The sequence below is a fragment of the Crocuta crocuta genome, unplaced genomic scaffold (genome assembly GCF_008692635.1).
Source record: "Crocuta crocuta isolate KB4526 unplaced genomic scaffold, BGI_CrCroc_1.0 scaffold164, whole genome shotgun sequence".
Taxonomy (NCBI): domain Eukaryota; kingdom Metazoa; phylum Chordata; class Mammalia; order Carnivora; family Hyaenidae; genus Crocuta; species Crocuta crocuta.
Genome location: NW_027530016.1, coordinates 4,806,420 through 4,833,753, shown reverse-complemented (window position 1 = coordinate 4,833,753; position 27,334 = coordinate 4,806,420). Strand labels below are relative to the sequence as shown.

The 27,334-nt window shown below is 37.9% G+C and overlaps 1 protein-coding gene across 25 annotated transcripts in view; it reads left to right on the top strand.

Moving 5' to 3' along the window:
• The window catches only part of LOC144231725 (uncharacterized), a 374,679-nt gene that overhangs the window by 176,639 nt on the left and 170,706 nt on the right, over nucleotides 1-27,334 (top strand). The window contains exon 6 of one of the 25 annotated variants that reach the window (XM_077764292.1): nucleotides 21,278-22,531. The exons of 22 other annotated variants lie outside the window; for them this stretch is intronic. In XM_077764292.1, coding sequence (XP_077620418.1) covers nucleotides 21,278-21,356 — 79 coding nt within the window. In that variant the 3' untranslated portion in view covers nucleotides 21,357-22,531. 2 more of the 25 variants (XM_077764300.1, XM_077764299.1) reach the window with 2 other exon arrangements.

Sequence of the window (27,334 nt, the reverse complement as noted above, 5' to 3'; positions counted from 1 at the left end):
AAAGTAGTAGCATCTGATACACAGCAAATGTTCAACAAATATTAATTGATTGTGTTGTTATTGTTGTAGTCATTGGAGTGTCATCATTACCAAGGGTAAATATTGGATCAGCTGGGTGGGTGGACATCACAACAAAATGGATGGAGAAGATAAATAAATAAATGTAATGAAAGATTTTAGAAAGTTGAAAAAAAGGAAAAAGAGGAAGAAAATACAAATAAGGGGATGTAAAGAAATAGATATTAGATAATGAGTAATGCTTTGGAACTTGATTCGATAAGAAAATATAGATCAGTGTCAGCCATAAAGCCCTGAGTGCTTTAGAAGTACATGTATTGCATAAATATGAGCTGTTTTTTTTTTTTTCCTAAAGGGACAGACAACACACAGAAAATTCACAGGGTGTGTAAAACTTCAGTCCATCATTCTAAATGGACCTCTCCCAGGACCTGTTTCTCATTTCATTCTGAGCTTTATAAAACACATTAAAGTATGAGATTTCAAGTATGTTGACTTTTAAAAAAAGAATTTCACTTTGGTAGCTCTTCAGGGACAAGAAACAGAACCTGGGTGCTTTTCATCTTCTTCTGAATACTCTTGCGTTCCTTCACTGTCACAAACATACAGTGCCCATTTTTCAGATGCTACAGTCTTTTATCAATTACAGCTGACACCTAGAACAGAATCAAATACTTGGAGAGTCTTTTCTGCAGGTTTTGTTGACATTCTAAGCCTGAAACTTTTCAGAAACAACTTAGCCTTCTCACACGTTCCTAATCGTCTGTGTTTAATGTTTTAATTATAGTTCTAGTATGGCAAAACTATTGATAAATGTGCGATATTGAGCCTTTATTTCTTTATTTAGTCAGTTGCCAGATCACGCCTCCATTTTCTCCTACCAAATTTCTCATTCCCACTACCATGTTATAGCAGGCCTTGAGTTCACAGGGGCCATGTCAGCACATATTTGAAATTCACCCAATGAATTGGCATTAAATGGAATGCCAAGAGTGTCTTATTACCCAAACTGTACCTAGCATTTCACTGGACCGTTTTTTAAACAATTCAAGATTATTTTCATCTAGTTTTCTGCTTTCTCTTTAGTCAGTTCTTTATCATATGTGAATCCACTCAACTCCCTAAACACACAGGAAGTTTCACACTTGTTTACCTGATGGATTCTAATGAGTGAATGTACATGTATCACTGGCATGTTGGCACACTGGTGAATTTAACTGTGGCCACAATTCAGGTCCAGGCCATTCTGTGGGTACAGCCTCACTACACACCCGAGAGTCCTCATCTATTTGGGGGATGAAACTCACTAACTTGCTAAATCTTTATTATTAAAGTACTGACCGTGTTCCAGACACCATGCTATTGAGTTTATATGTGGAGTGTATTTTTATCTCAGAAAGAACAAATGAAGCAGATACCATTATTGGGCACAATTTATAAATGAGGAAACCATTGCTGAGAGAATGGAGTCACCCTCAAGTTTGGATGGCTAGTCGGTGGCAGTCAAATTTCCATCCAGATTTTCATGTCTCCAAAGCCATGCTCAGAAATACTCTTCACTAGTTTTAGTGCACTTGACAATCACATGGAGGTCTTATTAAAGCCACAGAGTCCCACAGAGATTCTGATTCTTATCTAGAAATTGATAATGAATATTCTACGTAGTAACCCCCCCGGGGTGATTCCAACACAGGCATTCTGCAGACGACACTTTGGACACTAGAATCCTCACAGTGTCTTCTTTGTTCTATTATGTAGCCTATTGTACATTTTAATGCTGAAGGTAACAATGTCACCCACACACGCTCTTTTCTTGCCATATCCCCATTAAGAGGTAGAGTTTATTTAGCTTCTTGAATCTAGTAGGCTTTGTGTATGCTTTGACCAATAAAATAGATAAGAACTGATGATATGCAAGGTGCAGGCATAATCTTTAAGTAGCCTGGAATCATTTGCTTCCTGCCTCTTTAAACCAAGAGACTACCCTGAAACCACCATGCTGTGAAAAGCCCAAGACTTGTAGAAAGGCTCTGAAAGATGAGACCACATGGTGAAAGAGTGAGAAAGAGCAATTGAGAGACAAAAAAAGTGCTAAGGAGCACTAAGACACCACACATGAGTAAAGATGGCAACTTGTGCGTGGATCATCCAGCTCCCCCCCCACACACACCCCATTGGACATCTGCCACCCACATGTGGCAGAGATAAACCATCCAGCAGAGTCCTTCTTTGATTCCTGGCCCCAAAGTCATGAACAAAATGAATAATTATGTCAAACCCTAAGTTTTGGAGTAGTTACTTACTGCATAACAGAAAACTGAAATATACTATTACCCATAATTATAATTATATAATATATATATACTGAAAACAAAATTTAAAATATGAAACCCTTATGTAGAAAATAATTTGAACCAAAAATCAGTGTAATTGAGTAAAACATTTTTCCTATAATTATCTTCTAATTTCCTTGGATTCTCATTTTTACCTTGAATGTGTAAACATGACCATACAATTCTGACTCTGGAGACAAATTTTTATTATTATTTTTGCATTTTAATCTTTAAAATATTTTATATACTGTAGTTGTTGATACATTACTTTTAATTTTGCATTTCCTTTTACCTTTATTTTATCTCATTTTCCCAAATATACTGTGGTGTACTTGGCAAATAAAAATTATATATACTTAAGGGACACAATGTGATGTTTTGATACATACATACATTGTGAAATGATTATCACAATCAAGTTAGTTAACACATCCATCATCTCACATAGTTACCATTTTTGTGAGTGTCTGGTAAGAATACTTAAGATCTACTCTCAACAAATTACAAGTATACAAGACCATATTACTAATTATAGTCACCATGCTGTACATTAGATTGACAGAACTTAATTATGGTGGTGGATTTATGACTCCAAAATTGTACTGTCTTCTGCAATAACAATGTGATGTGAGTCACACACAAAGATCTACATTCCACTGTTTTGCACCTGATTGATCTCTTCAGAGATCAAAGTCAGTCTGAGTTTTTAAATGAATTTGTATGTGTTCTTCCTCTAGAGACCTGAACTGGGACTGAAAGATTTCATTTTCATAAGTTCCCAGAAGAACACAAATCCAGAGTGAAATTTAGCAAACTTTTAACTTGCGTAAGCAACTGTTAACTTTTAAGCACTAATCCATTTCCGCACTGCAAATATAATGGCATTTTATCCTTTTAACCTCATGCCTAAACACTCTGCACAGAAAATCTTACTTTGATCATTAAAATTGATGCACATACCAAATCATTGAATAACTACACTTATTCCCATCTGCTAGGGAGGCACAGTGCCACATAGAGGTGGCTTGCCTGGACTTTTGAGGCATAACAATCAACTAAAGATAGGATCAGACATAAACCATGCTGCTTTCAATAACAGTCCTTCCCAGTCTGACTTTCTATTTAACTCTGGGCAGAATGTTTCAATAGAAAACATGGCTGTCATGTATGGATATAGTCAATTATAAAGGCTTAGCATTTGGGACAACTTGATGAAAATTGTACCTGAGTTTCCTAAGATTCCCATGATATCCTGAAGAACTTCCTCATCACTATTAGGGCCACCTTACCATCCAAAGTGGAACACCATGTCTTCCTCTTGACCTGCATTGGAGGTCTATCTCATCCTAACCTACAAGTGACCCCTTCTTGGCTCTCTTTCATTTATTTCTGAGTTTTTGACAGATTCTATGCCAAACCTGTCTCAAATCTTCAAATCTTTCCCACTGCTTTCTACCTGACTTCCTCATCCAGTATCATGGTTCAAGTATAGGTTATAGCTAATCACTTATCTCCATCAATTCAGGCTGATATACTCAACTATTTGTGGGATATCTCCACTGAGATGTACATAGCCCCTCAATCTTAATGCATTCCAAACTGAATTTGCTATCTTTAATTCATCATTTACCATGTTACCATGGCAACATCATCCACCCAATTCTGCAAATCCTTTCTCTTACTCCAAGCCTTTAATCAGGTACCAAGTCTTGCCATATTTAGCTACTCATGCATCTCAAATTTAGTCCCTCTGTGGAAGCCTTCTAACACAACCTTGGTTCAAGTGCTCATTATCTCTCATATCAACTATTGAAAAAGATTTCCAGACCTCCACAGATTAGCCCATCAAAAATAATAATAGTTAACATTTTTTTGAGCATCACTATGTGTCAAGCACTTCTCAGGGTTCCTGTGTGTATTAATTCATGTATCTTTGGTGAGTGTTTTTATGATCGTCCATGTTAAAAATAAGAAGTCAGGGCAGACACATTAAGTTGCTTGCCCAATACCATGCCTAAGCATGTCAGAACCAGAGTACAGATCCAGGAGGTCTGACTTCAGAGCCTAAGCTCTGAACCACTCCACTGCATGACCCAAATATGGTCTCCATTGGTTTCAAGTGGCTGCCAGTCACCCACAGACTTAAAACCAGGCTTCCTATGAAAACATTCGGGGCCCTTCCTAATGTTACCCCCAGCTACTTCTCTCTTGTATCTTCAGGCTTCCCCTTTCAGTGGTGTTTGCTTTCTGTGTGCAAATCCACTCAGGATTCTACCATTTTAAGAAAAAGATCTTCCATTGACCCTGCCACCTCTCCAGGTTCCTGCCTCACCAATCCTCTTCACACTTTGCAACCAAAAGAAAGCAACACTCGAATCCTCTGTCCTCCCACACATCAATTTTCTGTTAACCCTCTCATCAGGCTCCCATCACCTCTCAACTAAACTTGCCATTTCGGAGTCACCAAGGCCTCTCTAACTGACACACTGAAGGTTGTGAAATGTGAAGTCAAAGAAAAACCCTTGAGCACAGCTCGCTCCTTCTAGCTCCATAATCTTCAGCAAGTCATTTAACTTATCTGGGCTGGTGACTATACCGCTTCCAGTCTGTTGCTTCTCCAAAGTGTATAAACCTTCCTTCTGTCCTGTCGGCAGCGCCACCTCACTTGTATCATAACACTCTTCTCTGCACCTTTTTTCCCCAAAAACCACCCTGTGCCCCAGGACTTTTTCTCTCCTCTCTTTCCACCCAGTCCACACTTGGCTACTTACTGCCTGCATTATCTTTGGCATTTAACTTCTCTTCATCATGGATCCTCATTTACAATATAAAATTAATAATACCCATCTTCATACCTCAATGTATTTTTGTAAGAATTAATAAATATAAAGAGAGCTACAACNGGGGGGGATGGGCAGAGTGGGTGCTTTTAGAACAATCACAAACTTAGAATAAAGCTGCAGGGACAATACAAAGAATATTTCTTCCCTGAAATATTTAGTTCAGACTCATGCCCAGTCTCTCCCTAATACTTTAGTATCTATTTCCTATAAACAAAGACATTCTCCAGCACAAAAAATCTGGAAATTGACATTGATGTATGACTACCACCTACTCCTCAACCTTTCAAGGATTTCCAGATAGCAAAATGATCCAGTTCAGAATCACACATTACGTTTAGTCTTTGTGTCTTTAATATCCTTCACTCTGGAAGAGTTCCTAAGCTTTTCTTCAACCTGTATGACATTGACACATTTGGAGATTAAAAGACAGTTATTTGGTGACATGTCCATCAGTTTCAGTTTGTCTGTTGTTTCTCATGATTAGGTTCTGGTTAGGAAACTACTTTAGCTGGAATATCACAGAACTGTTGGTGCATTCTTTCTAGTATCCTCTTAGGCAGTGTGTGGTTTCTGTCCCACTGAAGATGTTAATCTTGACCACTTGAATGGGATGGTATCTGCCATATTTTTCCACTGTGAGCTTACTTTTTTCCCTTACTAATACATATTTTGTGGGGGAAAGGACTATGTGGAGCAGTATTTTAAAATTATGTAAACATCTTTTTTCTTATCCAAGTTTCAGTTATTCATTTGTTTATGTATATCAGTGAACTCAAACTCCCTATTGGATTCAATGATTCAATAAATATTTTGAGCCTCACATAGTTCAAAATTTGTCTGGGAAGAGCCAAAATATGTCATTTTGATGTGCCCTATCATCTTTTAGCATCTCTATATTTTATAATACAAAAAGTATTTCAGGCTCATATATTTTCCTTGTCCCAGCTCAGGAATCAGCCATTTCTTCATGGTTCCTTTTAGACCTTTCAGTGGAGAATAGTATTTGGAGGTCAGGATGTGGGCTTTGGGTATACTCCTTGATATAGTGGGGGAAGCTATTCTAACACCTTTTCACTGGAGAGAAGAGCGAACATATATCTATGTACACACACACACACACACACACACACACACATAAGCACACGTGTGCACACACACTTATTTACATCAAATATGAACAGCTTGTGAGAGAACATTAGCAGTGAAAGGAAGAAAAGATAACAAAAAATAGGATAAATAGAAGTAATACAAGGTTTTCCTTCCTTCCCTCTCCCCCTTTCTCTTCCTAAATAATTCAGTCCTAAAACCATTGGGTAAGGCCAAACAAGAGAGCTGTCCACAGGGAAGCCTGGCTGGTGTGGGATGGAGGAGCCCAAGCAGGGTGAGGAGTGTGTCCCCACAGAGGAAATGGTCAGTTTGAGATTCCCTAAGCCCAAGGCAGAAGGTTGGGGGAGGGGGAGAAGAAGGGAATTCACAGGAAAACTATGCAAAGGAGTGGGCTGGCATGGGCTACTGGAGCCTAAGCAGGGTGAAGGGGGCCAGGTTAGTCTAGATTTTTCAGAGAAACATGGTCAATAGGAGAGAGAAATAGAGAGACAGAGAGATTTACTATATGATTATTGAGGCTGAGAAATCTAAGATCAGCAGTCAGCAAGCTGGAGACCTAGGATACCTGATGGTATAAATTCAAGTCTGAGTCTGAGACCATGTCTTGGCCAATCTCAGCTAAGAGAAGACCAATGTCCCAGCTCAAAGAATAGTTAGTCAGAGAGCAAGAATTCTTTCTTACTCGTACTCTATTCAGGCCTTCAGTGAGTTGGATGAAACCCACACACAATGGAGAAGGCAATCTGCTTTATTCAGTCTGCAAATTCAAATGTCAATCTCACCTAGAACCACTCTCACAGACACACCCAAAAATAATATTTATCCAAATATCTGGGCACCTCACAACCCAGTCAAGATGATACATAAACTTAGCCATCACAGTACCCATACATGAGGAGACCTTAGCTGGAATTTCAGAATCTAAGTGAAGTGATAAGCGTGTCCATACAAAGGAAGGCCCAGTGGGAGTGATTAGAATCCATATAAGCTGGGAATGGCATCCATGAATGGAGGCAATCTGGCATAGGTACCACAGAATGGCAAGGTGAGCATGCTGTCCATTCAGAGATGTTGTTTGATAAAGGATATCAGAGCCCAAGCAGGATGAACAGAGTGTGCACACTGAAGAAGGCTCAGCATGAGGTTTAAAAACACAGAACTACAGGAGTTGTAAGGACAGCAATAAGAGAGAGGACCAGGAGGCCATGGCAATGGGTGATTGGTTGCACACAGGGAAGCTAATCAAATGTGTGACATCTCACACTGGCCTTTCCCCCATGTGGACACACTCTTCCTTGGGCTCTAGCACCCCACACCAGCCACTCATCTGTCTGCACAGCTCTCTTACATTGCCCCACCTTGTGGTTTTAGGACTGAATTATTCAGGAAGGGAGAAGGAAAAGGAAAAGAGGCATGATGTTCTTTTCATTGGCCTTTTCTTTGTTATCTGTGCTTCCATCGCTGCCAATATTCTCTAACAAGTTGTTCATACTTGCTGTCCTCATTTTCTTCTCTTTAGTCATTAGTCATTCCTCAACCCACTGGGTCAGCACTCAGAACTCCTATCTAGCTTCAGCACCAGCACTTTCTGGTGTCACTAGGTCACCAATGTCTTCTTCATTTCTAAAGCCAAGAGATATTTTTTAGTCCCTATGCCACTTGATCTGTTTGAGGCATTTGATAGTTTCACAACTGAATGTAGCTCATTCCCTTTGCTTCCATGACACAGCACTCCTGATATTCCTCCTGCTTCACTGGCTACTTGCCCTTTACAGCCTCCACTTCCTCCGCCTACTGCTTGAATGCTGACACTGCCCAAGGCTGCATCCCAGGCCTTCTGCCTTTCTCACTCTTCATGCTCCCATGTTTCAGCACTGCTTTGGCTCCAGTTGTCATCTATCTGCTAATATTTTAGAGATCTTTGTCTCTATCTTTGTAAGCTTGACTTTGAGTTCAAAACACATATACCCCACTATGTGTTTATTCAACTCAGCAGTATTTTTTGAGCACCTACTATGTACTATGTGCACTGTTGTAGGCTCTTAACAACTTCATTTAGATTTCTCAGAGGCACCTAAAACTCTTCACATTCAGATAATGCCATTATCATCACTTTACTCTGTGGCCTATGCATACATCCAAAATTATCCAACTTAGTAAAGGACATAATCATCTTCTCCTTTGGCAGAGCCAGGAACACCTGACCCTCAACTCCTTATCCTCACAGCCAATCAGTTACTAAGTCCTACTGATTTTACCATTTTTGTAAAAATAGGTATATTTTATTTTGAGAGAGAGGGAGGAGAAAGGAGAGAGAATCTTAAGCAGGCTCCATGCTCAGCCTGGAGACTGACTCAGGGCTTGATCCCACAGCCCTGGGATCACAACCTGAGCCAAAATCAAGAGGTGAACACTCAACCAACTGAGCCACCTTTGAGCCCCAGATTTTACCTTTTACTTATCTCTTAAATTTGCCCAGTTCTCTCCATTTCTATGAATCCTTTAGACCTGGCCACCATTGTTCCTGGACTACAGTCTCCTATCTGGTCTCCTTGCCTCTACTACACTTGCCCCTCCGCATACACACACTTTCAATCTACTGTGCATATGGTAGTCAGAATATTTTTTCTAAGATGAAAATATAACTATATCATTCTCCAGCTCTTAAATCTTTCATATGGACTCCCAGCTTTGTTTTTGAGGTAAAAGAGAAACTCCTTAACATGGGCTTCAAAGCTGTCCATGATCTGTCCTGATTAGCTCTTCAGGATCAGTGCTGCTCTTTCTGCTCACTTTTTCCTTCTCTGAGGGCCCCATATAGTTCTTTTGAATGATACACTCCCCCATTTTCTGCTACTTCCACCTAGGAAAATCCCTCTCTCACCATTTGTGTGAAGAACTTCTACTCATCCTTTAGGTCTTAGTGGCAATGTTGCTTTCTCAAAGAAGCCCTCCCTGATACCTAGGTCCTCTGTTCCCTGGAGCCTCCCTGTCATATCACATATCTTGCTTGCTTCTTATAATCACTTGTTTAAAAATCTTTGTTCCTATACAGGCTGAACATTCCATGTAGTAATCCTGTTTTGTTTTATTTTATTTTATCTTATTTTATTTTATTTTATTTTATGAATCCTGTGTATTTTAGTACCATCTATGTCTCACACAATTACAAGCACACAGCAGGAGTTCAATAAATATTTACTAACTGGATCAGTGAATTATTGGTGCTATAATAATAAACTAGACCATATTAGGTTTATCCTTTTACAATCTGGAAACACCATGAACTGATTTTAATGCATTCAGTTAGTGTTAGTAGATAAATCTGTGATGCTATATGGTGTAATGGTTGAGAACAGCCTGCCTTGTATCAAATCCCAGCATTTCCCCTTATTCACCATGTGCCTTGGGCAACCACTACCATTCCTGGAACTGTGTTTGCCCATCTGTAATATGTTCTACTAAAGATTAAATGAGTCAGTATGTAAATTACTTAAAATAGTGCCTGCCCAACTTATAAAAATACTATATAAGTAAGAGTTATTATTTTTGTCATATTTTCATCTAAACAAGAACCTTGCCCTTACAAACTCCATTGATCATTGGCAATAGATTCATCAAAAAAAAAAAAAAAGGAATTTCAGGAAAGTGGACAGAATAGTGAACAAGATCATTTTGGGGAAAGGTTCCAAAAGAATCCAGTCTAAACCTGCTATTGGTACAGGGCATGAGTAGCACCTTCCTTTGATCTCAGTAGTGACTCAATAGCGTTTATCTCCAAGTTACCCCAGTGGCCATCATAAACAGAGGAAACCTCCAGAGCCTCCCCATGTTTTATGGATATGATCTCCACTCTGGAGCTGAAGCGAGGGACCCTGGTCCCTTTGTTGTAGGGGCTTCTGAAGACTCATCATAACACAGAAACACTGCAACCTCCTGCCAGCATGTGGACATCATGCATCGCTTCAGGCTACACATGACTCGTCTCAGTGCCACATTTGCTCTCAATGGAACTTACATCAGGAGGAGGGTTAATGGTGAGAGTGGCTGGCAACAGAAGTGACTTTATGAGTTGGTTGGTTGTGCTATAATCTGTTTTCTTTTGATGTTTTATCGATCTCCACAGGCACAAGTACAATGGAAATGTCAGGTGTGGATCATGGTGTTAAAAGCTCATTTAAAACATACCTGGCACAATATTTAATGATTAAGTAAATAAAAAATATTTAAAATGTTTAAATGGCCAAAACAAAAGTGAAACTTAAAATATTTTTTACATTTATTTATTTTTGAGAGACAGAGAGAGCACAAGTGAGGGAGAGGTAGAGAGAGAAGGAGACACAGATTCTGAAGCAGGCTCCAGACTCCCAGCAGTCAGCACAGAGCCTGCTGCAGAGCTCAAACTCACAAACTGTGTGATCGTGACCTGAGCTTAAATTGGATGCTTAACTGACTGAGCCACCCAGGTGCCCCACAAAAGAGAAACTTTAAAAGTAATTAAAAATAGGTTTGTAAGAGGATAGAGTTTAATGGTTTGTATTTTGAAGAAATTATGACAAAAATTTTTAAATGTTAAAGAGGTTTTAAAATGTAAATAATTGATGGGGATCTAATGTATCGCATTGTGACTATAGTTAATAATCTATTGCATAATTGAAAGTTGCTAAGAGAATAGATCTTAAAAGTTCTTCTTGCAAGAAAAATTTCTTTTTAACTCTCTATAGTGATGATGTTAACTAGATTTCTGTGGTGATCATTTTGCAATATATATAGTATTGAATAATTATGTTATACATCTGAAACAAATATAATACTATATGTGAATTATGCCTCAATTTAAAAATCAAGGACTAATGTCAGATTTAATAAATGTTAGCGTACTGAAAAACTAAGTAATGTATAAAATATGAAGCTTTCCCACAGAGGTTTAACAAATATGTAAATAATATATATAAGTAAAATGGAAAGCACTTGGTAAATAATATTTACTTCTAAAAAGAAAATCAAGGATATTTGTTTTAAATGATAGAAAAATGAATTTTTTAAAACTAAGTAAGCATTATTTACAAACCCATGCGGCAAATCACTAGATTTAGTGTGGAAGACATTCTCCCTCATTTCTAGAAATTACAAGGAAACTCTGAACAAAAAATCAGATATCAATCCCCTGGACTAAATCAGCACATGATTTCCACCAGCATCCAAAACATGGCACAAATTCAGAACCCGGCAATATGCTAAAGGAACAAAAATCACTGCATCATCTAGGGGTAAAGAGGAGGCCTTTACCCACACAGAATCAGGTCAAAACCCAAGCTCCCCCACATACTAGATGTGGAAGTTTGTGACAGTGACAGTTACCTACACTTTGGTTTCCTCGTCTATAATTTGGATATAAAAACATATTTACCTAAAGGATTTTTATGAGTATGAAGTTAGTTAATACTTTTAAAGTGCTACACAATGCCTAATGCATAATGAGCTCTCAGTACATGTTAGCTATTACCATATTTATTACATTGATTTCCACTGCACCCTAAGTGGTGCCGTCCTATATGCTGATAATCATGTACATCATTTGTGGAATCATTTGAGATTTGAACTTATATCCAGAAGGACCTTCACTTTCAGCATTAAAAAACCCATCAACCAATTCTAGCTTCTTTATTTGCAGATAGTGAAACTTTAGGTGGGCAGTTTAAACTCCCTTGTCTTCAGTGTCCTCACCTTTAAGATGGAATAAGACCTACCTTGCTGGGTGGTAATAAAGATTAAATGAAATAATATTGCAAAGTGCCAGACACAAAATGATGTTTCATTAAGAGCAACAATATAAGAGGAAAAGAGAAGAGACAAATGTTCCATTGATATTTTATTGGGAAATATAAAAATGAAAATTCAGGCAAAGGAAGAATATTTCAGATTGATACCAGTTCAACAAGCAGATGAAACATCTCTAGTGAAATAATTTTGTGTCACCATCCCCAATGACAGGGATAACCTGGTATGCTCATTACAAAATTTTTGAACACTTGAAAAAAATAAAGCTTTTGCGTATTTTGGCAGCATAGAAAAGTGACCCTACTTGGTACAATTTGCTATAATGGTATATTTATCAGAAGCAGTTCACTTTATCTGCTGCAGAATGCTCTTTGATGTCATTAACCTACAGAAATAATTATAGGAAAGTAATGCAAGATTCCTCAAAAGGTGAGGTGACAGAGACTTTCCTCCACTGCTGCGGGCTACATCATTTAACGCAGCAAACCACAGTCCTCTGGAGTCCAGGAAGTAAGTAATCAGAAAGCACCTGAAACAAAGGCCCTCAAAAATTCCTCTGATCACTTGTATTAATCATACTAATATTGATTCTTGGAAAGAAAACATGGGTAATTATTTAATAATTCAACTTTTCTGCAAAACTCCAAAATTCACAAATCTAAATTTTAAGTGACATTATAATAAATCATGACCAACATGCTCCTGTTGACTCCAGAGGAGATAGTTTGGGTTTAATAGAAAGAATATCATACTTGGAATCAGGATACTCAAGTTCAAAACTCCAGTCAGCCACTTGCAGCTGAATGAGCAGTGCTGCTTACCGAGCTCCCCAAGTCTATTTCCTCCCCCATGGGACAAGAATACAATTACCTCCACATTTTAGGGTGAAAATTGCATGAAAAAAACTATATTCATTTCTGGATCAGAACAGAAGCGATAAATCTTAACTGAATCAAAGATTACTTTTAACATAAAAATGACAATAATAGCAGCTAATTGTTTATGTACTATGTACCAGCTGCTATACTAAACATTTTACATTAATTATCTCATTTTTTCTTACCATATAATCCAGCAATCTCATTTCTTGGTATCTATCTAAGGAAATCGTAAGCAGGATCTCAAAGAGATATCTGCACTCCCATATTTGTTACAATACTCTTCACAATAGCCAAGACATGGAAATGACTTAAATGTCCAATGGATATATATCACATTTTATTTATCTATATGTGTATCCACATATGGATATATATAACAGGATATTTTTTCACCTTTAAAAAGAAGGAAATCCAGTCACTTGCAACAACACAGATGAATCTGGAAGACATTATGTTAAGCGAAATAAGCCACAAAAGACAAACATAGCACTCATATGAGGTATCTAAAGTAGCCAAACTCATACAAACAGAGAGTAGAATAGTAGTTGCCAGAGGCTGGAGGAAGAGAGGAATGAGTTGCTCGTCAACGTGTGTAACATTTCAAGTATGCAAGATGAGTAAGTTCTAGAGGTCTGTGTCATACCTATAGTTACCAATGCTGGATTGTACACTTAAAAATTTGTTAAGAGGATAGATCTCATGTTAAGTATTCTTACAAAATATCAAAATAAAAAGAGAAAAAGAAGAAAAAAAGCTATGAGCAACGTTCTAATATTATCCCTTTTTTTTCACATGGGGAAAAGGTTTAGAGAGGTCAAGTAAACAGCCTAAATTTACATAAAAGATAAGTGCCCAAATGAGGGTCAGACCCAAGTTTTTCTTATACCAAAATGTATACGTTTCCAGATTGGTTTGCAAACTAGTTTTCAACAGCAGAAAACTTTATTCAAGTGACATCTTTTGTTCTGAGTATATGTAACAGATAAAAAACAAGAGACCTGGATTCATTCTGGAACTGAGAACTTAACCCTGAAGGTGGCCTTAGGAATACCTCAGAGGAACCTTAGAACTCAACAAAACACAGTATGAAAGTCATTGCCATGATGATCACACCCTTTTCACATTTATGATTATGACAGTTTGCAACCCGCTGGAAAGGTCTATGACAAGTAATAATTTGTCATGTTCCTAGGGTATTAATTTGAATCTTCCATCGCAAAACTGTTGGGAGCAAGTCATTTAGCTGCTAAGTGAGCTTTTTAGAAGTGTGAGAATACATCCAGGTTACACGTGATTTGTGATATGTATATGATCTGGGAGAAAGCCAGACCCTGGGCAAACACTTCCATGCTCATGAATCAGGGAATTCACAAAGAATTTGGACATATCTATTGACAAGATGTCTGGATGCTACCATACATGATTACCGCAGACTGGCAAAGTGTGTCTTTAATTTTATCGCTAATGAGTAAAGAATGTCACATTACTCCACACAGTGCCTCAGCATTTCCCAAGATTGCCAGATTTAGCAAAATTCCAAGATACCCAGTTTAATTTGAATTTCAGAGAAGCAGCAAATGCCTATTTGTAGAAATATATCCCGAATATTGCAGGGGACAATACTAAAAACTTATTTGTTGTCATTTCCTTAAAATATTTTTTAAAATTTTATACACATAGGAAGCCAGGTCTTAGCAGCAGTCAATGAATAGTAACAAATATTAATCCACACACACAGACATTTTGGATAAATTAGTCAGTTTAGGCAAATGACAGAACAAGATGAAACAAAATATAAATGACATATAAATGAAAAATAAAATATAATAATTAAAATTATGTGGATGGATTAGCACATTAGCCACAGCTGAGAAAAGAATTGGTTGGCTAAAAGATACATATTAAGAAATTATCCACAGGGGTACCTGTGGATTAAGCCTTGAACTCTTGGTTTTAGCTCAGGTCATGATCTCATGGTTCATGGGTTCGAGCCCCATGTTGGCCTCTGCTCTGACAACATAGAGCCTGCTTCCAATTCTCTCTCTCCCTCTCTCTCTGCCCCTTCCCTGCTCACTCTCTCTCCAAATTAATAAATAAACGTAAAGAAAAGAAGTTATTCACAAAAAGATGGGAATGGGAAAGAGGATAAAACACATAAAGAGCAGATGAAATTGTCCTCTATTTATTTAGTCAGAGTTCCAGGAGGAGAGAATATAAATAATAATAAAGAAGTAATATTGAAGAGATAATAGTTGATAATTTTTCAGAGTTGATGAAAAACATCAATTTAGATAGAACAACTCACAAAAAGGCCAAGTGGAAAACTTCACAGTTTATACCAGATGTATATAATACTGATACTACAAATACCCATGACATTATCATATAATCTTGAAACTTATCATAGTAAAGAAATATAAATTTTGAGTTGAGTCACAGATGAGTTCTAGGACTCAGAAAAGTAAAACTTTCAAAGAAGGTAAATATATTTTCATGGCTAGAAACCCTAAAAATGAAAATATATACAAAAAAGGAAGACTACTAAAAATGATTTTTTAATCATCACTCTAATAATGAAGAATAAAATTGAAAAGACTAAGATATTTAAAAGGAATACATATCAGTGAAAATTAAGAACTTCTTCATGAACTCAGAGATTAAGATAGTATATTCAGAAATGTAGTTTTGCGTAAGTGGGCAGACACCTGGCCCTTGGGAAAGGTTGATTTCTTTGTGAAGATTTTGTTCTTGTTGTTAGACCTGAATTTCTCATAGCCCAACAGTAAAATAATTTCTAATTATCTACATAATCAACTTGAAAACATTGAAAAGCTTGCTGAGTTTTCATTTAGTTTTGAGGTGAGGAATGAGAAAGCATGAGCTCTTGAATATTACTTGCTCTGCTACTAAATGTAGTTTTATTCTTCATGGTTTGTAGCTTTGAGAGTTGCTTTTATTTTCCTATATTTTTCCTAACACCAAGGACATTTTTGTATTTCCTTTGTTGCATGTAGGTATAGTTGACCGTTAAACAGCATGGGTTTGAACTGCACAGGGCCACTTAAACCATTCTACGTGGATTGTGTTTTGATAAATACAGTAACTATAACGGTATTTTCTCTTGTTTGTGATTTTCTTAATAACATTTTCTTGTCTCTAGTTTACTGTAAGGATACCATATATAATACATATAACATACAAAGTATGTATTAATCAACTGTTTATGTTATTGGTAAGGCTTCTGGTCAACACTAGGCTATTAGTTGTTAAAGTTTTGAGGAATCAAAACTTATATGTGGATTTTCAACTGCATGGGGTACAGGAGGGCATTGGCATCCCTAACCCCTGAATTGTTCAAGAGTCAACTACACTTAGTTCCTTACCACATGATTCTGACACTAAAGCTTAGAAATAATCTGGTTGTGACATGGATTTTCCTCCAAAGTGAAGAAGGCAGGTACAAAGATGGAATAATGAGGAAAATGAATGTATGTCTACATTGACATGCATTTACTAAGTCTCAGTTATGTGAAAGGTTCAATCTTAAACACAAAAAGATACAAAGATATATGACACCAACAAATCAGTTCAGCTGAGCTGTTGGTAAATCTACTTCACTGGTGTACATTTTTAGACCATTCCTTCACTTCTAATGGCAAAAGGTCATCAGAAATATCCACATGAAATTCTTTTCTGCATTTTGTGAAAGTTCTGTCAATGACACTGTCTGTTTCATGGCTCCATGTCCCATTTTGGGAATTGCACAAAAAACACCTCTTCCAGAATTTAGTGCCAAGAAACATTTATTACCCAAATGCCCAACAATAGGAAAATGCAGAGGTAAACTACAGCATTATCATATAACAGAGTATTAATACTTATGTGTAAACATTAAAGTGATAACTTTGAATACTATGTAGAAAGATGGAAAGTAAGTGACATAATTCAATAAAACAATACAAAATGACATATACATTGTAATTTCAAGTATACAAAACACATTTTCAAACAGGATAAGAATGAACATTCAAAGGTAAACTATAATTACAGGTGCCTTTTCCCTCTTTCAAAACATTGTGTTTAGAATTGTACAAAAATATATGTTGGTATAGAAATCTTTATAACGAAATTTGGTGTTTATTCTTTGTGATTCTCTTTTTACCTTGGGAGAAAGGAAGCTCAGAGTCACATACAATATTCACATACAATAGTCACATACAAGTATTATGTTAATTAACACAGCTGGCATTTTATTCTCTCTTTTCAAGGCTTTGATTGTATTCCTCTTTATCTCCTTTTTGACGGACTAAAAATGAAGAAAAAGAAACACATTTGACACCCTAATCTTCAAATAGCTTATGCTTAGATATACATTTTATGTAGTTAGAGGTGTTAAGAATGTGTTATGCTTAGACTGAGGTTATGCTCCATTTGAAAGGATCCTGCAAAGGAGGTGTGCTCTCTGCAGTGAAACTTAAAAGGGATTTCATGATGTTGAGACATATTACTGGAGATCACTTGATTAAGGTAGTTTTTCCAGATTTCTCCAAAGTAAAGTTACCCTATTTCCCTTTGTAAATAATAAATATTTGAAGAAAGACACTTTGAGACAAATATTCTTACTCTTCTCAAACTTTCATCCAAAGATTTTCAGCACTTCTCTGTGAGTCATGATAGTAGCAATTTTTACTATGTTCTAATGGTAATTTTTCTACTTCCCTCATTTCTTCAACATTTATTATTTGGTGTTCTTCTGTAAAGACAGTTTATCTCTGCTCCATTTCTACATTTGCTCACTTATTTATTTACCTCAGGATAGCCTCATTGATATTTACTTTATTCTTTGGGTTTTAAAGACCAGTACCATCATTATTTATTGTGTTGCTTAAATCATAACATGAAACTAGCCTTTTTTTTTCACTACTGTGCTTTCTGATACTTTCAAAAGCTCCAGAGTCATCCTGTATTTTCTCTGCCTCAGCCTTGGAATAGACTACTGCTCTGAGTAACCCTGATTTCCTGTGTTTAAAAACTAGTATCTGAGCATTGGCATTAGGTGTGCTCATTGCTACTAGAGTGTCATTGTTTCTGGGCACTCTCAGCAGTATAAGCCCACCACAGATATGGCCATCTCAGTGCTTCTGCTCCTCACCTGGCTATGATTATGGGCCCAATGTGTTCCTTATTCCTGACTTTCCCCCCAAAGAAATAGCATTTTCCCCTTGCTCTCTTTCTCCAGTTACAGTGGCTTTTCACTAGTACCATAAACGACTACATTTGCTGCCCTTTCCCCTACGGATTAACACTTTCATTCAATGGAGAAAATTAGTAGGAGGAGTCCAGGTCGAATTCTGTGACCAGCCTTCAGCAGCTGCTCTTTCCCTCCCAATATTAGGACACTTTCTTGGGACTCTCTCCAAACTTTTATCCAAGATCTCAGTAGGGTTTATGGAGAAAAGTCTGAAGAGATCGAAGATTCACCAATTTCTGTGGCCTCTAGGTGCTTTATTTCTCTTGCCTATGCATACTTAGCATCAACCCTCTCATCTCCCATTGGGACTCTTCTTACCAGTGTCTACTTGTGCCTCCACCAGGTATATCTGTGTTCGTATGTGGTCTTTTATTGCAGATGCCTCTCTCATCTTAGATTTTGAGCCAAGTGATTACCCTCTGAAAAGTTCTCTGACAGTTCAAAAAAAGTCATGAACTTGCAATTTGGCGATTTTTTAATTTTCATTATAAAGGCACGAGAGATGCTCTTTCTAGCTCTACATCTCTGAGTGGGAACTTAGAAGAGTTTTATTTGTGAAATCAGCCCTGGCTTAATTATCCAATTTATCTCAATGCAATTGACCACTCATTGTTTGGACTTCATAATATACTATCTGTTTTTGACATCTGAAATACTCCCCATCTAAACTCTAAGCTATGTGAAAGTAGTTTTCATGGACTCATGGAAAGAGTGTGAACTTTCTAAACAAAAGGAAACTAAGCTCAAATTCTGCATCTATGATCTAGGTGACCATGAACAAAATAGTATATGAGCCTCAGTTTCCTCTTCTATAAGATATAGATAAGAATATTTGACTGAAATGTTGGCTGTGAGAATTAAGGAGGTTGTGAGCATAAACCTTTAACACAGGTGAGCCTTCAAAAGATGTGAGTGGATTTCTCCTCCTGTTTTCTCTTTGTATTTGATCTGAGTATCTCAGAATCTCTACAAGACCAATGTACATGGAACAGCAGCAAAACTTAATATATTCAACTAAAGTTCCAGTCTTGTTTCCTTTTTACTCTCACAATATGTAACAAACCAACTTTGGTGCTCTAATACACACCAAGATAAATTCACCAACAATCTCTATAAAAAACCATAAGGCTCAGAAAAGAACTTACTCTTTTTCCTTCTAGAGAAACATAGTATCTCAGTGATAGATCAAGATGCTTAAAAATCTGGCTAGTAAAATATTCCTTTTGAAGAGGAATTAAGACAACTTTTTTGAGCCTTACATTCTTCATCTAAAGAATGAAAGTATTGATCTAATTATGACTAAACCCTGGATTAAGATATAGAAGAGCTCAACTAAGGTGAAAATGTTCTCCAGAAGACATATTCTCCTTAATTCATTAGGATTTTAGCTAAAATCCTTCAGGGATTAACTCTAGTTCTGAGATGCATATAGGTATGCTACTGGAGGAAAAGAGAAGCCAAAACCAGCAAAGAGGGAACGTGCCTTCTCAGGAACTGGGTTCCCAAAGAAGGTAAGATTGAAAGGGGAGAGCTCCCTATAGAAAGAGAGCAAGGGGACTTAGCAAACAAACACAGTCCATTCCACAGTGGTGCAGAGAACAAGCATGGAGAGCATGAATTTATGAGTTCCCCTCATGAGAAGTGTTGCTGAAAATCTCTAATAACTCACATTCTAAGTAAAGTATGTTAGTTTGTTTGGGCTACTACAACAAAACACTACAGAATGGGGAGCATATAAACAACAGAAATGTATTTCTGATCATTGTCAGCCAGCATGGTCAGGTGAAGGCCCTCTTCCCGGTAACAGTTTCTCGCTGTATCCTCACCTGGCAGAACAGGCTAGGAATATATCTTCCTGGGGTTTCTCAAATAAGGTACCAGTCCTTCATGAGGGTTCCACTGTCATATGTAAGCACCTCCTAAAGGCCCAACCTACTAATACCATCACCTGTGGAAGTTAGAATTTCAACATATGTATTAGGGGGAGGACCTAAACATCCATATCATAACAGGAAGGAAAACGTTATTTTAAAGTTATACTTGCTTGATGCAAAACCAAACCTACGCTCATGTAGAACAGGATGCAGAACCAATGGAGGTTAGGTTTGTCAGGTTTGATTAGAGTCATAGACTTACAACTTATAAGGGCCACGTGAATGGTTTGTGAGAATGACTGAGTTCATGGTGCAGGAGAGCCATGTAATGTTGACTGTTTGTTTATTTAAAGTATGTTTGTTTCATTCTTCTGCATGTTTCTGTCCAGTTTTCCCAGCACCATTATCTGAAGAGAGTTCCTTTTCTCCATTGGATACTCTTTCCTGCTTTGTCTAAGATTAGTTGGCCAAACATTTGTGGGTCCATTTCTGGGCTCTCTATTCTGTTCCATTGATCTATGTGTCTGTTTTTGGGCCAGTATCACACTGTCTTTATGATTACAGCTTTGTAATACAGCTTGAAGTCCTGAATTGTAATGCCTCCAGCTTTAGGTTTTTTTTTTTTTTTTTTTTCAATATTACTTTGCCATTCAGGGTCTTTCTGGCTCCATACAAATTTTAGGATGGTTTGTTCTAGCTCTGTGAAGAATGCTGGTGTTATTTTCATAGATATTGCATTGAATGTGTAAATTGCTTTGGGTAGAGTCAACATTTTCATACAATATTTGCTTTTCCAATCCATGAGCATGGAATGTTTTTCCGTTTCTTTGTATCTCCTTCAGTTTCTCTCACAAGCTTTCTATAGTTTTCAGTGTACAGGTATTTTACCTCTTTGGTTAGGTTTATTCCTAGGTATCTTATGGTTTTTATTGCAATTGTAAATGGAACTGATTCCTTGATTTCTCTTTTGCTGCTTCATTATCAGTGTATAGAAATGCAACCGATTTCTGTACATTGATTTTATATCCTGCAAATTTGCTGAATTTATGATTTAATTCTAGCAGCTTTTTGGTGGAGTCTTTGGATTTTCCATGAAGAGTATCATGTCATCCGTGAAAAGTGAAAGTTTGGCTTTTTTGCCAATTTGTATGCCTCTCACTTCTTTTTGTTGTCTGACTGCTGTGGCTAGGACTTCCAGTATTATGTTGAACAACATGGATGAAAGACCCAAATGTGAGAAAAGAAACCATCAAAATCCTAGAGGATAAAACAGGTATCAACCCCTTTGACCTCGGTAACAACAACTTCTTACTAGACATGTCTCCAGAGGCAAGGGAAATAAGAGCAAAAATAAACTACTGGGACCTCATCAAGATAAAAAGCTTCTGCCTGGCAGAGGAAACAATCAACAAAACTAAAAGGCAACCAACACAATGAGAGAAGATATTTGCAATTGACATATAGGTGGAAGGGTTAGCATCCAAAATCTATAAAGAAATACCAAACTCAACACCCAAAATACATTCCAGTGAAGAAATGGGCAGAAAACATGAATAGAAACTTTTCCAAAGAAGGCATTCAGATGGCTAACAGACACATGAAAAGGTGCTCACCATAACTCATCATCAGAGAGATACAAATCAAAACCACAATGAGATACCACCTCACACCGGTCAGAATGGTTAACATTAACAACTCAGGAAACAACAGATGTTTACAAGAATGCAGAGAAACAAAAGGAGAAACTTTTGCCTTGTTGGTGGGAATACAAACTGGTGCAGCTACTCTGGAAAACAGTATAGGTGTTCCTCCAAAAATTAAAAATAGAACTCCCCTATTACCCAGTAATTGGCTACTAAATATTTACCCAAAGGATACACAAGCACTGGTTCAAAGGAGCACATGCACCCCAATGTTTATAGCAGCACTATCAACAATAGCCCAATTATGGAAAGAGCCCAAATGTCCATTGACTGATGAATAAAGAAAATGTGGTATACACACACACACGCACACACACACTCACATACATAATGGAATATTAGTACTCAGTGATCAAGAAGAATGAAATCTTGCCATTTGCAACAGTGTGGATAAAACTAGAGTGTATTATGCTAAGCAAAATAAGTCAGAGAAAGGCAAAGATCATATAATTTCAGTCATATGTGAAATTTAAGAAACACAACAGATGAACAAAGTGGAAGAGAAGGAAAATGAAAATTATAAAAACAAAGAAGAGACAAATCATAAGAGATTCTCAAATATAGAGAACAAACTGAAGGTTGCTAGAGGGGAGGTGGGTGTAGATATGGGGTAAATGGGTGATGGGCATTAAGAAGGGCACTATTGTTAGATTGAGCACTGGGTGTTATATGGAAGTGATGAATCACTGGGTTCTACTCCCAAAACCAATAGTATGCTGTATGTTAACTAACTTGAATTCAAATAAATAATTTTGCAAAATAAAGTATGTTTGCAAATAATAAACACTCACATTGAGATTCTGATAGCAATTTCTAATTCTTTTCATGCTCATTATGGAATTGGGGGAAACCTTTTAACCCAGAAGACTAAGTGAAGATGTCTTTGTTCTGGTTTGTCCATCTGGTTTATCTTATGTTTACTGTTCGGATCCTCTTCCCTGGAACTCATTATTTCCATGATTTTATTCTTTTGATTTATTTATTTATTTATACATTCATTCATTCATTTAAAACTTTTTTAATGTTTTTATTTCTGAGAGAGAGACAGCATGAGCAGGGGAGAGTCAGAGAGAAAAGGAGACACAGAATTTGAAACAGGCTTCAGGCTCTGAGCTAGCTGTCAGCACAGAACCCGACACAGGGCTCGAACCCACGAACTGTGAGATCATGACCTGAGCTGAAGTCAGAAGCTTAACCAACTGTGCCACCTAGGCACCCCTCCATGATTTTATTCTGAACTAACTGGGATTGAAAAGTTTTCATACTTCCATCATGGCACATGAAAAATTCTCAAGTCTCTACTCATTTACTTATTTTCAGAACTAGGAATTAACAATGCTACGTAGAACTACTTCCTTCAACAAGATCTAAAAAATTCAGTCTTCCAGTTCCTCTAGAACATAGGAATGGGACCTTTTCCTATGTGCCTAATCCACCTTTTTTCTCTCTCTCTGATTTCAGCATTCTGAATTCTAATCAGCTGTCTCTGAGTTAGTGACCAGCAGTATGTCCACTATATTATTTGTTTCAGGCAGAGGAATACCTCTCTGATTAGAGTTTGAATGGAAAATAGATTTCTCATGGGAAGGAACAATTACCTTGCTATCAAATACTACTAGCCATCCTCCCAAATATAGTGGGGTTCAAGAGTTTACCATCTCATAGCCACATAAAGGTATGCCTTCCTTTAAGAAATGGTATTGCTACCCTTCCAATGAGGCAAGAGTCTCTGTGGAAATCTTCACCAATCCTCAGATACCCCAAGCTGTTAGGTAGGACTTATTAACTCCATAGTTCAAGCAGAATTAGTTTCTTTGCCATAAAGGAATTATAGGAAAAATACATTTTGGTTAAATCCTCCATAACAGCATTTCTCAAACTGCAGGCTATAATCCAATCATTAGTGAGTTCTAAAATTTACTGGTTTGTAACTAGCATTTTCCTTTTAAATTGAATGAAATAGAAAAGAAAAGAAGAGGAGAGGAATGGGGGAAATGCACATGGAGGGGTAGATATTATTTCAGGAACCTTTTGCTTTAGTTATAAAGGATAGCCAAGCACTTCTCTCTTTTATTCAGTAAGCATCCTTCAAGTAACTTCTCTGGACAGTTTAATACACATACAGATACAGCCAAAGACTCAATCTTGTATCCATTCACATTTTACAAAGGAATATCCTTTCTGCCTTTTTCCTTCCCAGAAATACTTTTCCTATAAATTCTGTGGCTCCCAAAGTTCAGCAAGTTCTGATTGTATCACATCACCAGATCTAAATTCAGGTCAAGTTTTCCAAGTCCATCCAATGCAGATAAATATCCTGAACCATTCTTACAGCTCAGTGCTAGACCGTAATGAATGGAAAAGGAAAAGCTAACAAAACACAAATGTTAATTAAAAAGACATTGCAACTGCAGGTGGTCCCCAACTTCCGATGATTCGACTTACGATTTTTCAGCTTTACCATGGTGCAAAAGTGATACACATGAGTAGAAATCATACTTGAAATTTTGAATTTTGATCTTTTTCTAGACTGGCAATAGGCACTATTATGATACTCTCTTGTGTTGCTGGGCAGCTGCCTGGAGCTACAGCTCCCAGTCCGCTCCATGATCACAGTGGAAAAACCAATACACTGACAACCATTCTGTACCCATACAGATTCTGTTTTTCACTTTCAGTACATCAGTCAGTAAGTTACATGAGATATTTAACACTTTATTATAAAATAGGCTTCATGCCAACTGTAGGCTAATGTAAGTGTCTGAGCACATGTAAGGTAGGCTAAACTACCATGTTCAGTAGGTTGTGTGTATTAAATGTATTTTCAAACTTATGGTATTTTTGATTTACAATTATGGGTTTATGGGTTATAACCCCATCATAAGTCATGGAAGACCTGTACTTATAATATGATACCATGAAAACAATTCACCACATCTGTTGAACAATTAGGTTGTTCTTAGGTTCTACTTTACTTATTTATTTTTAATTTTTTAATGTTTTATTTATTTCTAGGAGAGAGAGACAGCATGAGCAGGGGAGGGTCAGAGAGAGAGGGAGTCACAGACTCTGAAACAGGCTCCAGGCTCTGAGCTGGCAGTCAGCACAGAGCCCGATGCGGGGCTCAAACCCACGAACTGCAAGATCATGACCTAAGTGAAAGTCGGATGCTTAACTGACTAAGCCACCCAGGCGCCCCTACTTATTTATTTTTAATGTTTACTTATTTTTGAAGGGGAGAGGGAGACAGAGCATGAGTGAGGGAGGGGCAGAGAAAGAGAGGGAGACACAGAGTCTGAAACGAGCTCCAGGCTCTGAACTGTCAGCACAGAGCCCAACAAGGGGTTCGAACTTGAGAACCACAAGGTCATGACCTGAGCTGAAGTTGGTCGCTTAGCCAACTCAGCCACCCAGGTGCCCCCTAGGTTCTTCTTTAAAACTGGACAAAATGCTCAAGGAAGCAAGATGGAAAAGTAAATTCCCATTCCTTGCAGCTGGGTAGAGTGCCATGTAGACTGGCAAACACAGCAAAGCACTGTCAGTGACACAGAACTACTGGGGATCCCTGGAGGGTCCTGACTTTCAGTCAAGGATAATTAACACCAATGGGCCCTGTGAGCTCAAACACATGCTGGCTGCCTTAGAGCCCTAGCCTAAATAGAGTGCTGCCGGGGCACCTGGGTGGCTCAGTAGGTTGGGCAGCCTACTTCGGCTCAGGTCATGATCTCGCGATCCATGGGTTCAAGCCCCACGTCAGGCTCTGTGCTGTCAGTTTGGAGCTGGGAGCCTGCTTCAGATTCTGTGATTCCCCCTCTCTCTGCCCCTCCCCCACTCAAGCTCTGTCTCTCTGTCTCAAAAATAAACATTAAAAAATTTAAAAACTAGAATTGTGCCTTGTCATTCCCCAACAAAACCAGAGCAGAGAACATTCTCTGTCTGAGGATCAGTGACCGCAGAAAATCTGGTCATATCATCTCCTTATGTAAAACCCTCAGTATCTTTCCAATGCTCAGAGGGAAAAGAATGATCCAAACTCCTTAACATGACCTACAGGCTTAGCCTATATGATGTCCTTGACATAGTTTTGCAGCCTTGCCCCCTTCACTTCCCACCATCCTACATGATCAGCTCCAATGAACTTATTTGCCAGGAGTTCTCTTAACAGCAAGCCTTTACACATGCTGTTTCCTCTACCTGAAACATACTTCCCTTCCTCGTCATCTGTCAACTCCTCTTCATCCTTCAGTTGTTCATTCAGCTGTCACTTCCTCTGTAGAATTTTCACTGCCACGTGCCCTCCCTTGCCTGTGTCACTTGTCCCTCCTCTGTACCCCCAAGATACCTGTCCTTCCAGATCATAAAAGTTTTCAAACTATATTCTAGTCATCTGTGTACTTTCCCATACCCACAGCCCCACAGCCCATAGGACACGATGGCAGCAACTAGATCTTTCTAGTTGATGGTGCTCCTTTCTTGATCTTTGTTTCTCCTCCATCTCCAGCATCCTAACCAGTGACAGACAGTAACAAACATTTTATCATCTTAGTTGCTGCTGTCACTGCTCCCAATTTGTATCTAACTGTAGGTCCCCTCTGGGGCTTATTTCCCACTCTGTACAGGTCTAACTTCTTTCTGCTTGAATTTTTCTGTTCTCGTCTGTGGAATGAAGGTTATGGTTGGGATTATATAAAATAATGAATGTAAAACAGTGCAGTTCCTGGCACAAAGATACTCAATTTATGATCATTGTCTCACCTCTGTCTCTCTTCTCTAATGCCAGTTTAGTGACACCTGTCTTGCCTAATTGCAGGTATCCCCCTGCCCATCCCTTCCACCTGTCTAAGGATAACACCTGAGCAATGAGAGATAAAGGTCCCACTTCATATATTTTCCCCTTTATCCTCTCCCTCCTGAGTATGGTAACATTCTGGAAGCCGAGTTTAGCTAGAATATTTGGAAACTACTCTTGAAGTTACTATATGGATCTCTGGATTTTCAGTACGACCAGCCTTCATGATGAGTCTCTTCCTGAACTGTTGATAACACCCTGACCATAGCTGTTGTATGTAGAAAAACCTCTCTACTGATCAACCCACTGGAGGTAAATTTCCTTGACAGACACCTTCAGGGGACTCCTGGGGTGCACACAACCATCTGCAGAGGAATTTATTGTGGAAAATGAACTGAAGAGATTCAGAGTAGTTGGGTTCTAGTCTCCAGTTTTTCATGTAGTAGCTGGTGACTTTGGTTAAATCCCTTGAAATCTCTGCACCTTAATGTCCTCATCAGTAAAATGAGAAAGATTGACTAATCATGTCAATCTACATTCCATTTAGACTGACTATTCTTTGACCTTATGATTCTGTGCTTAGGGTATATTTCAGTCTGGATCCTAGGAGAAACCAGATGGCACACTCAAAGTAAGTATTTAAGTAGAATTTAATAAGAAGACTTTTACAAAAGTGTGGTCAGGGTATAAGGCAACCACAAAGATAACAAGCCCAAGGCTAGTAACAGCAGAGAACCACAAACATCAGGGAAGT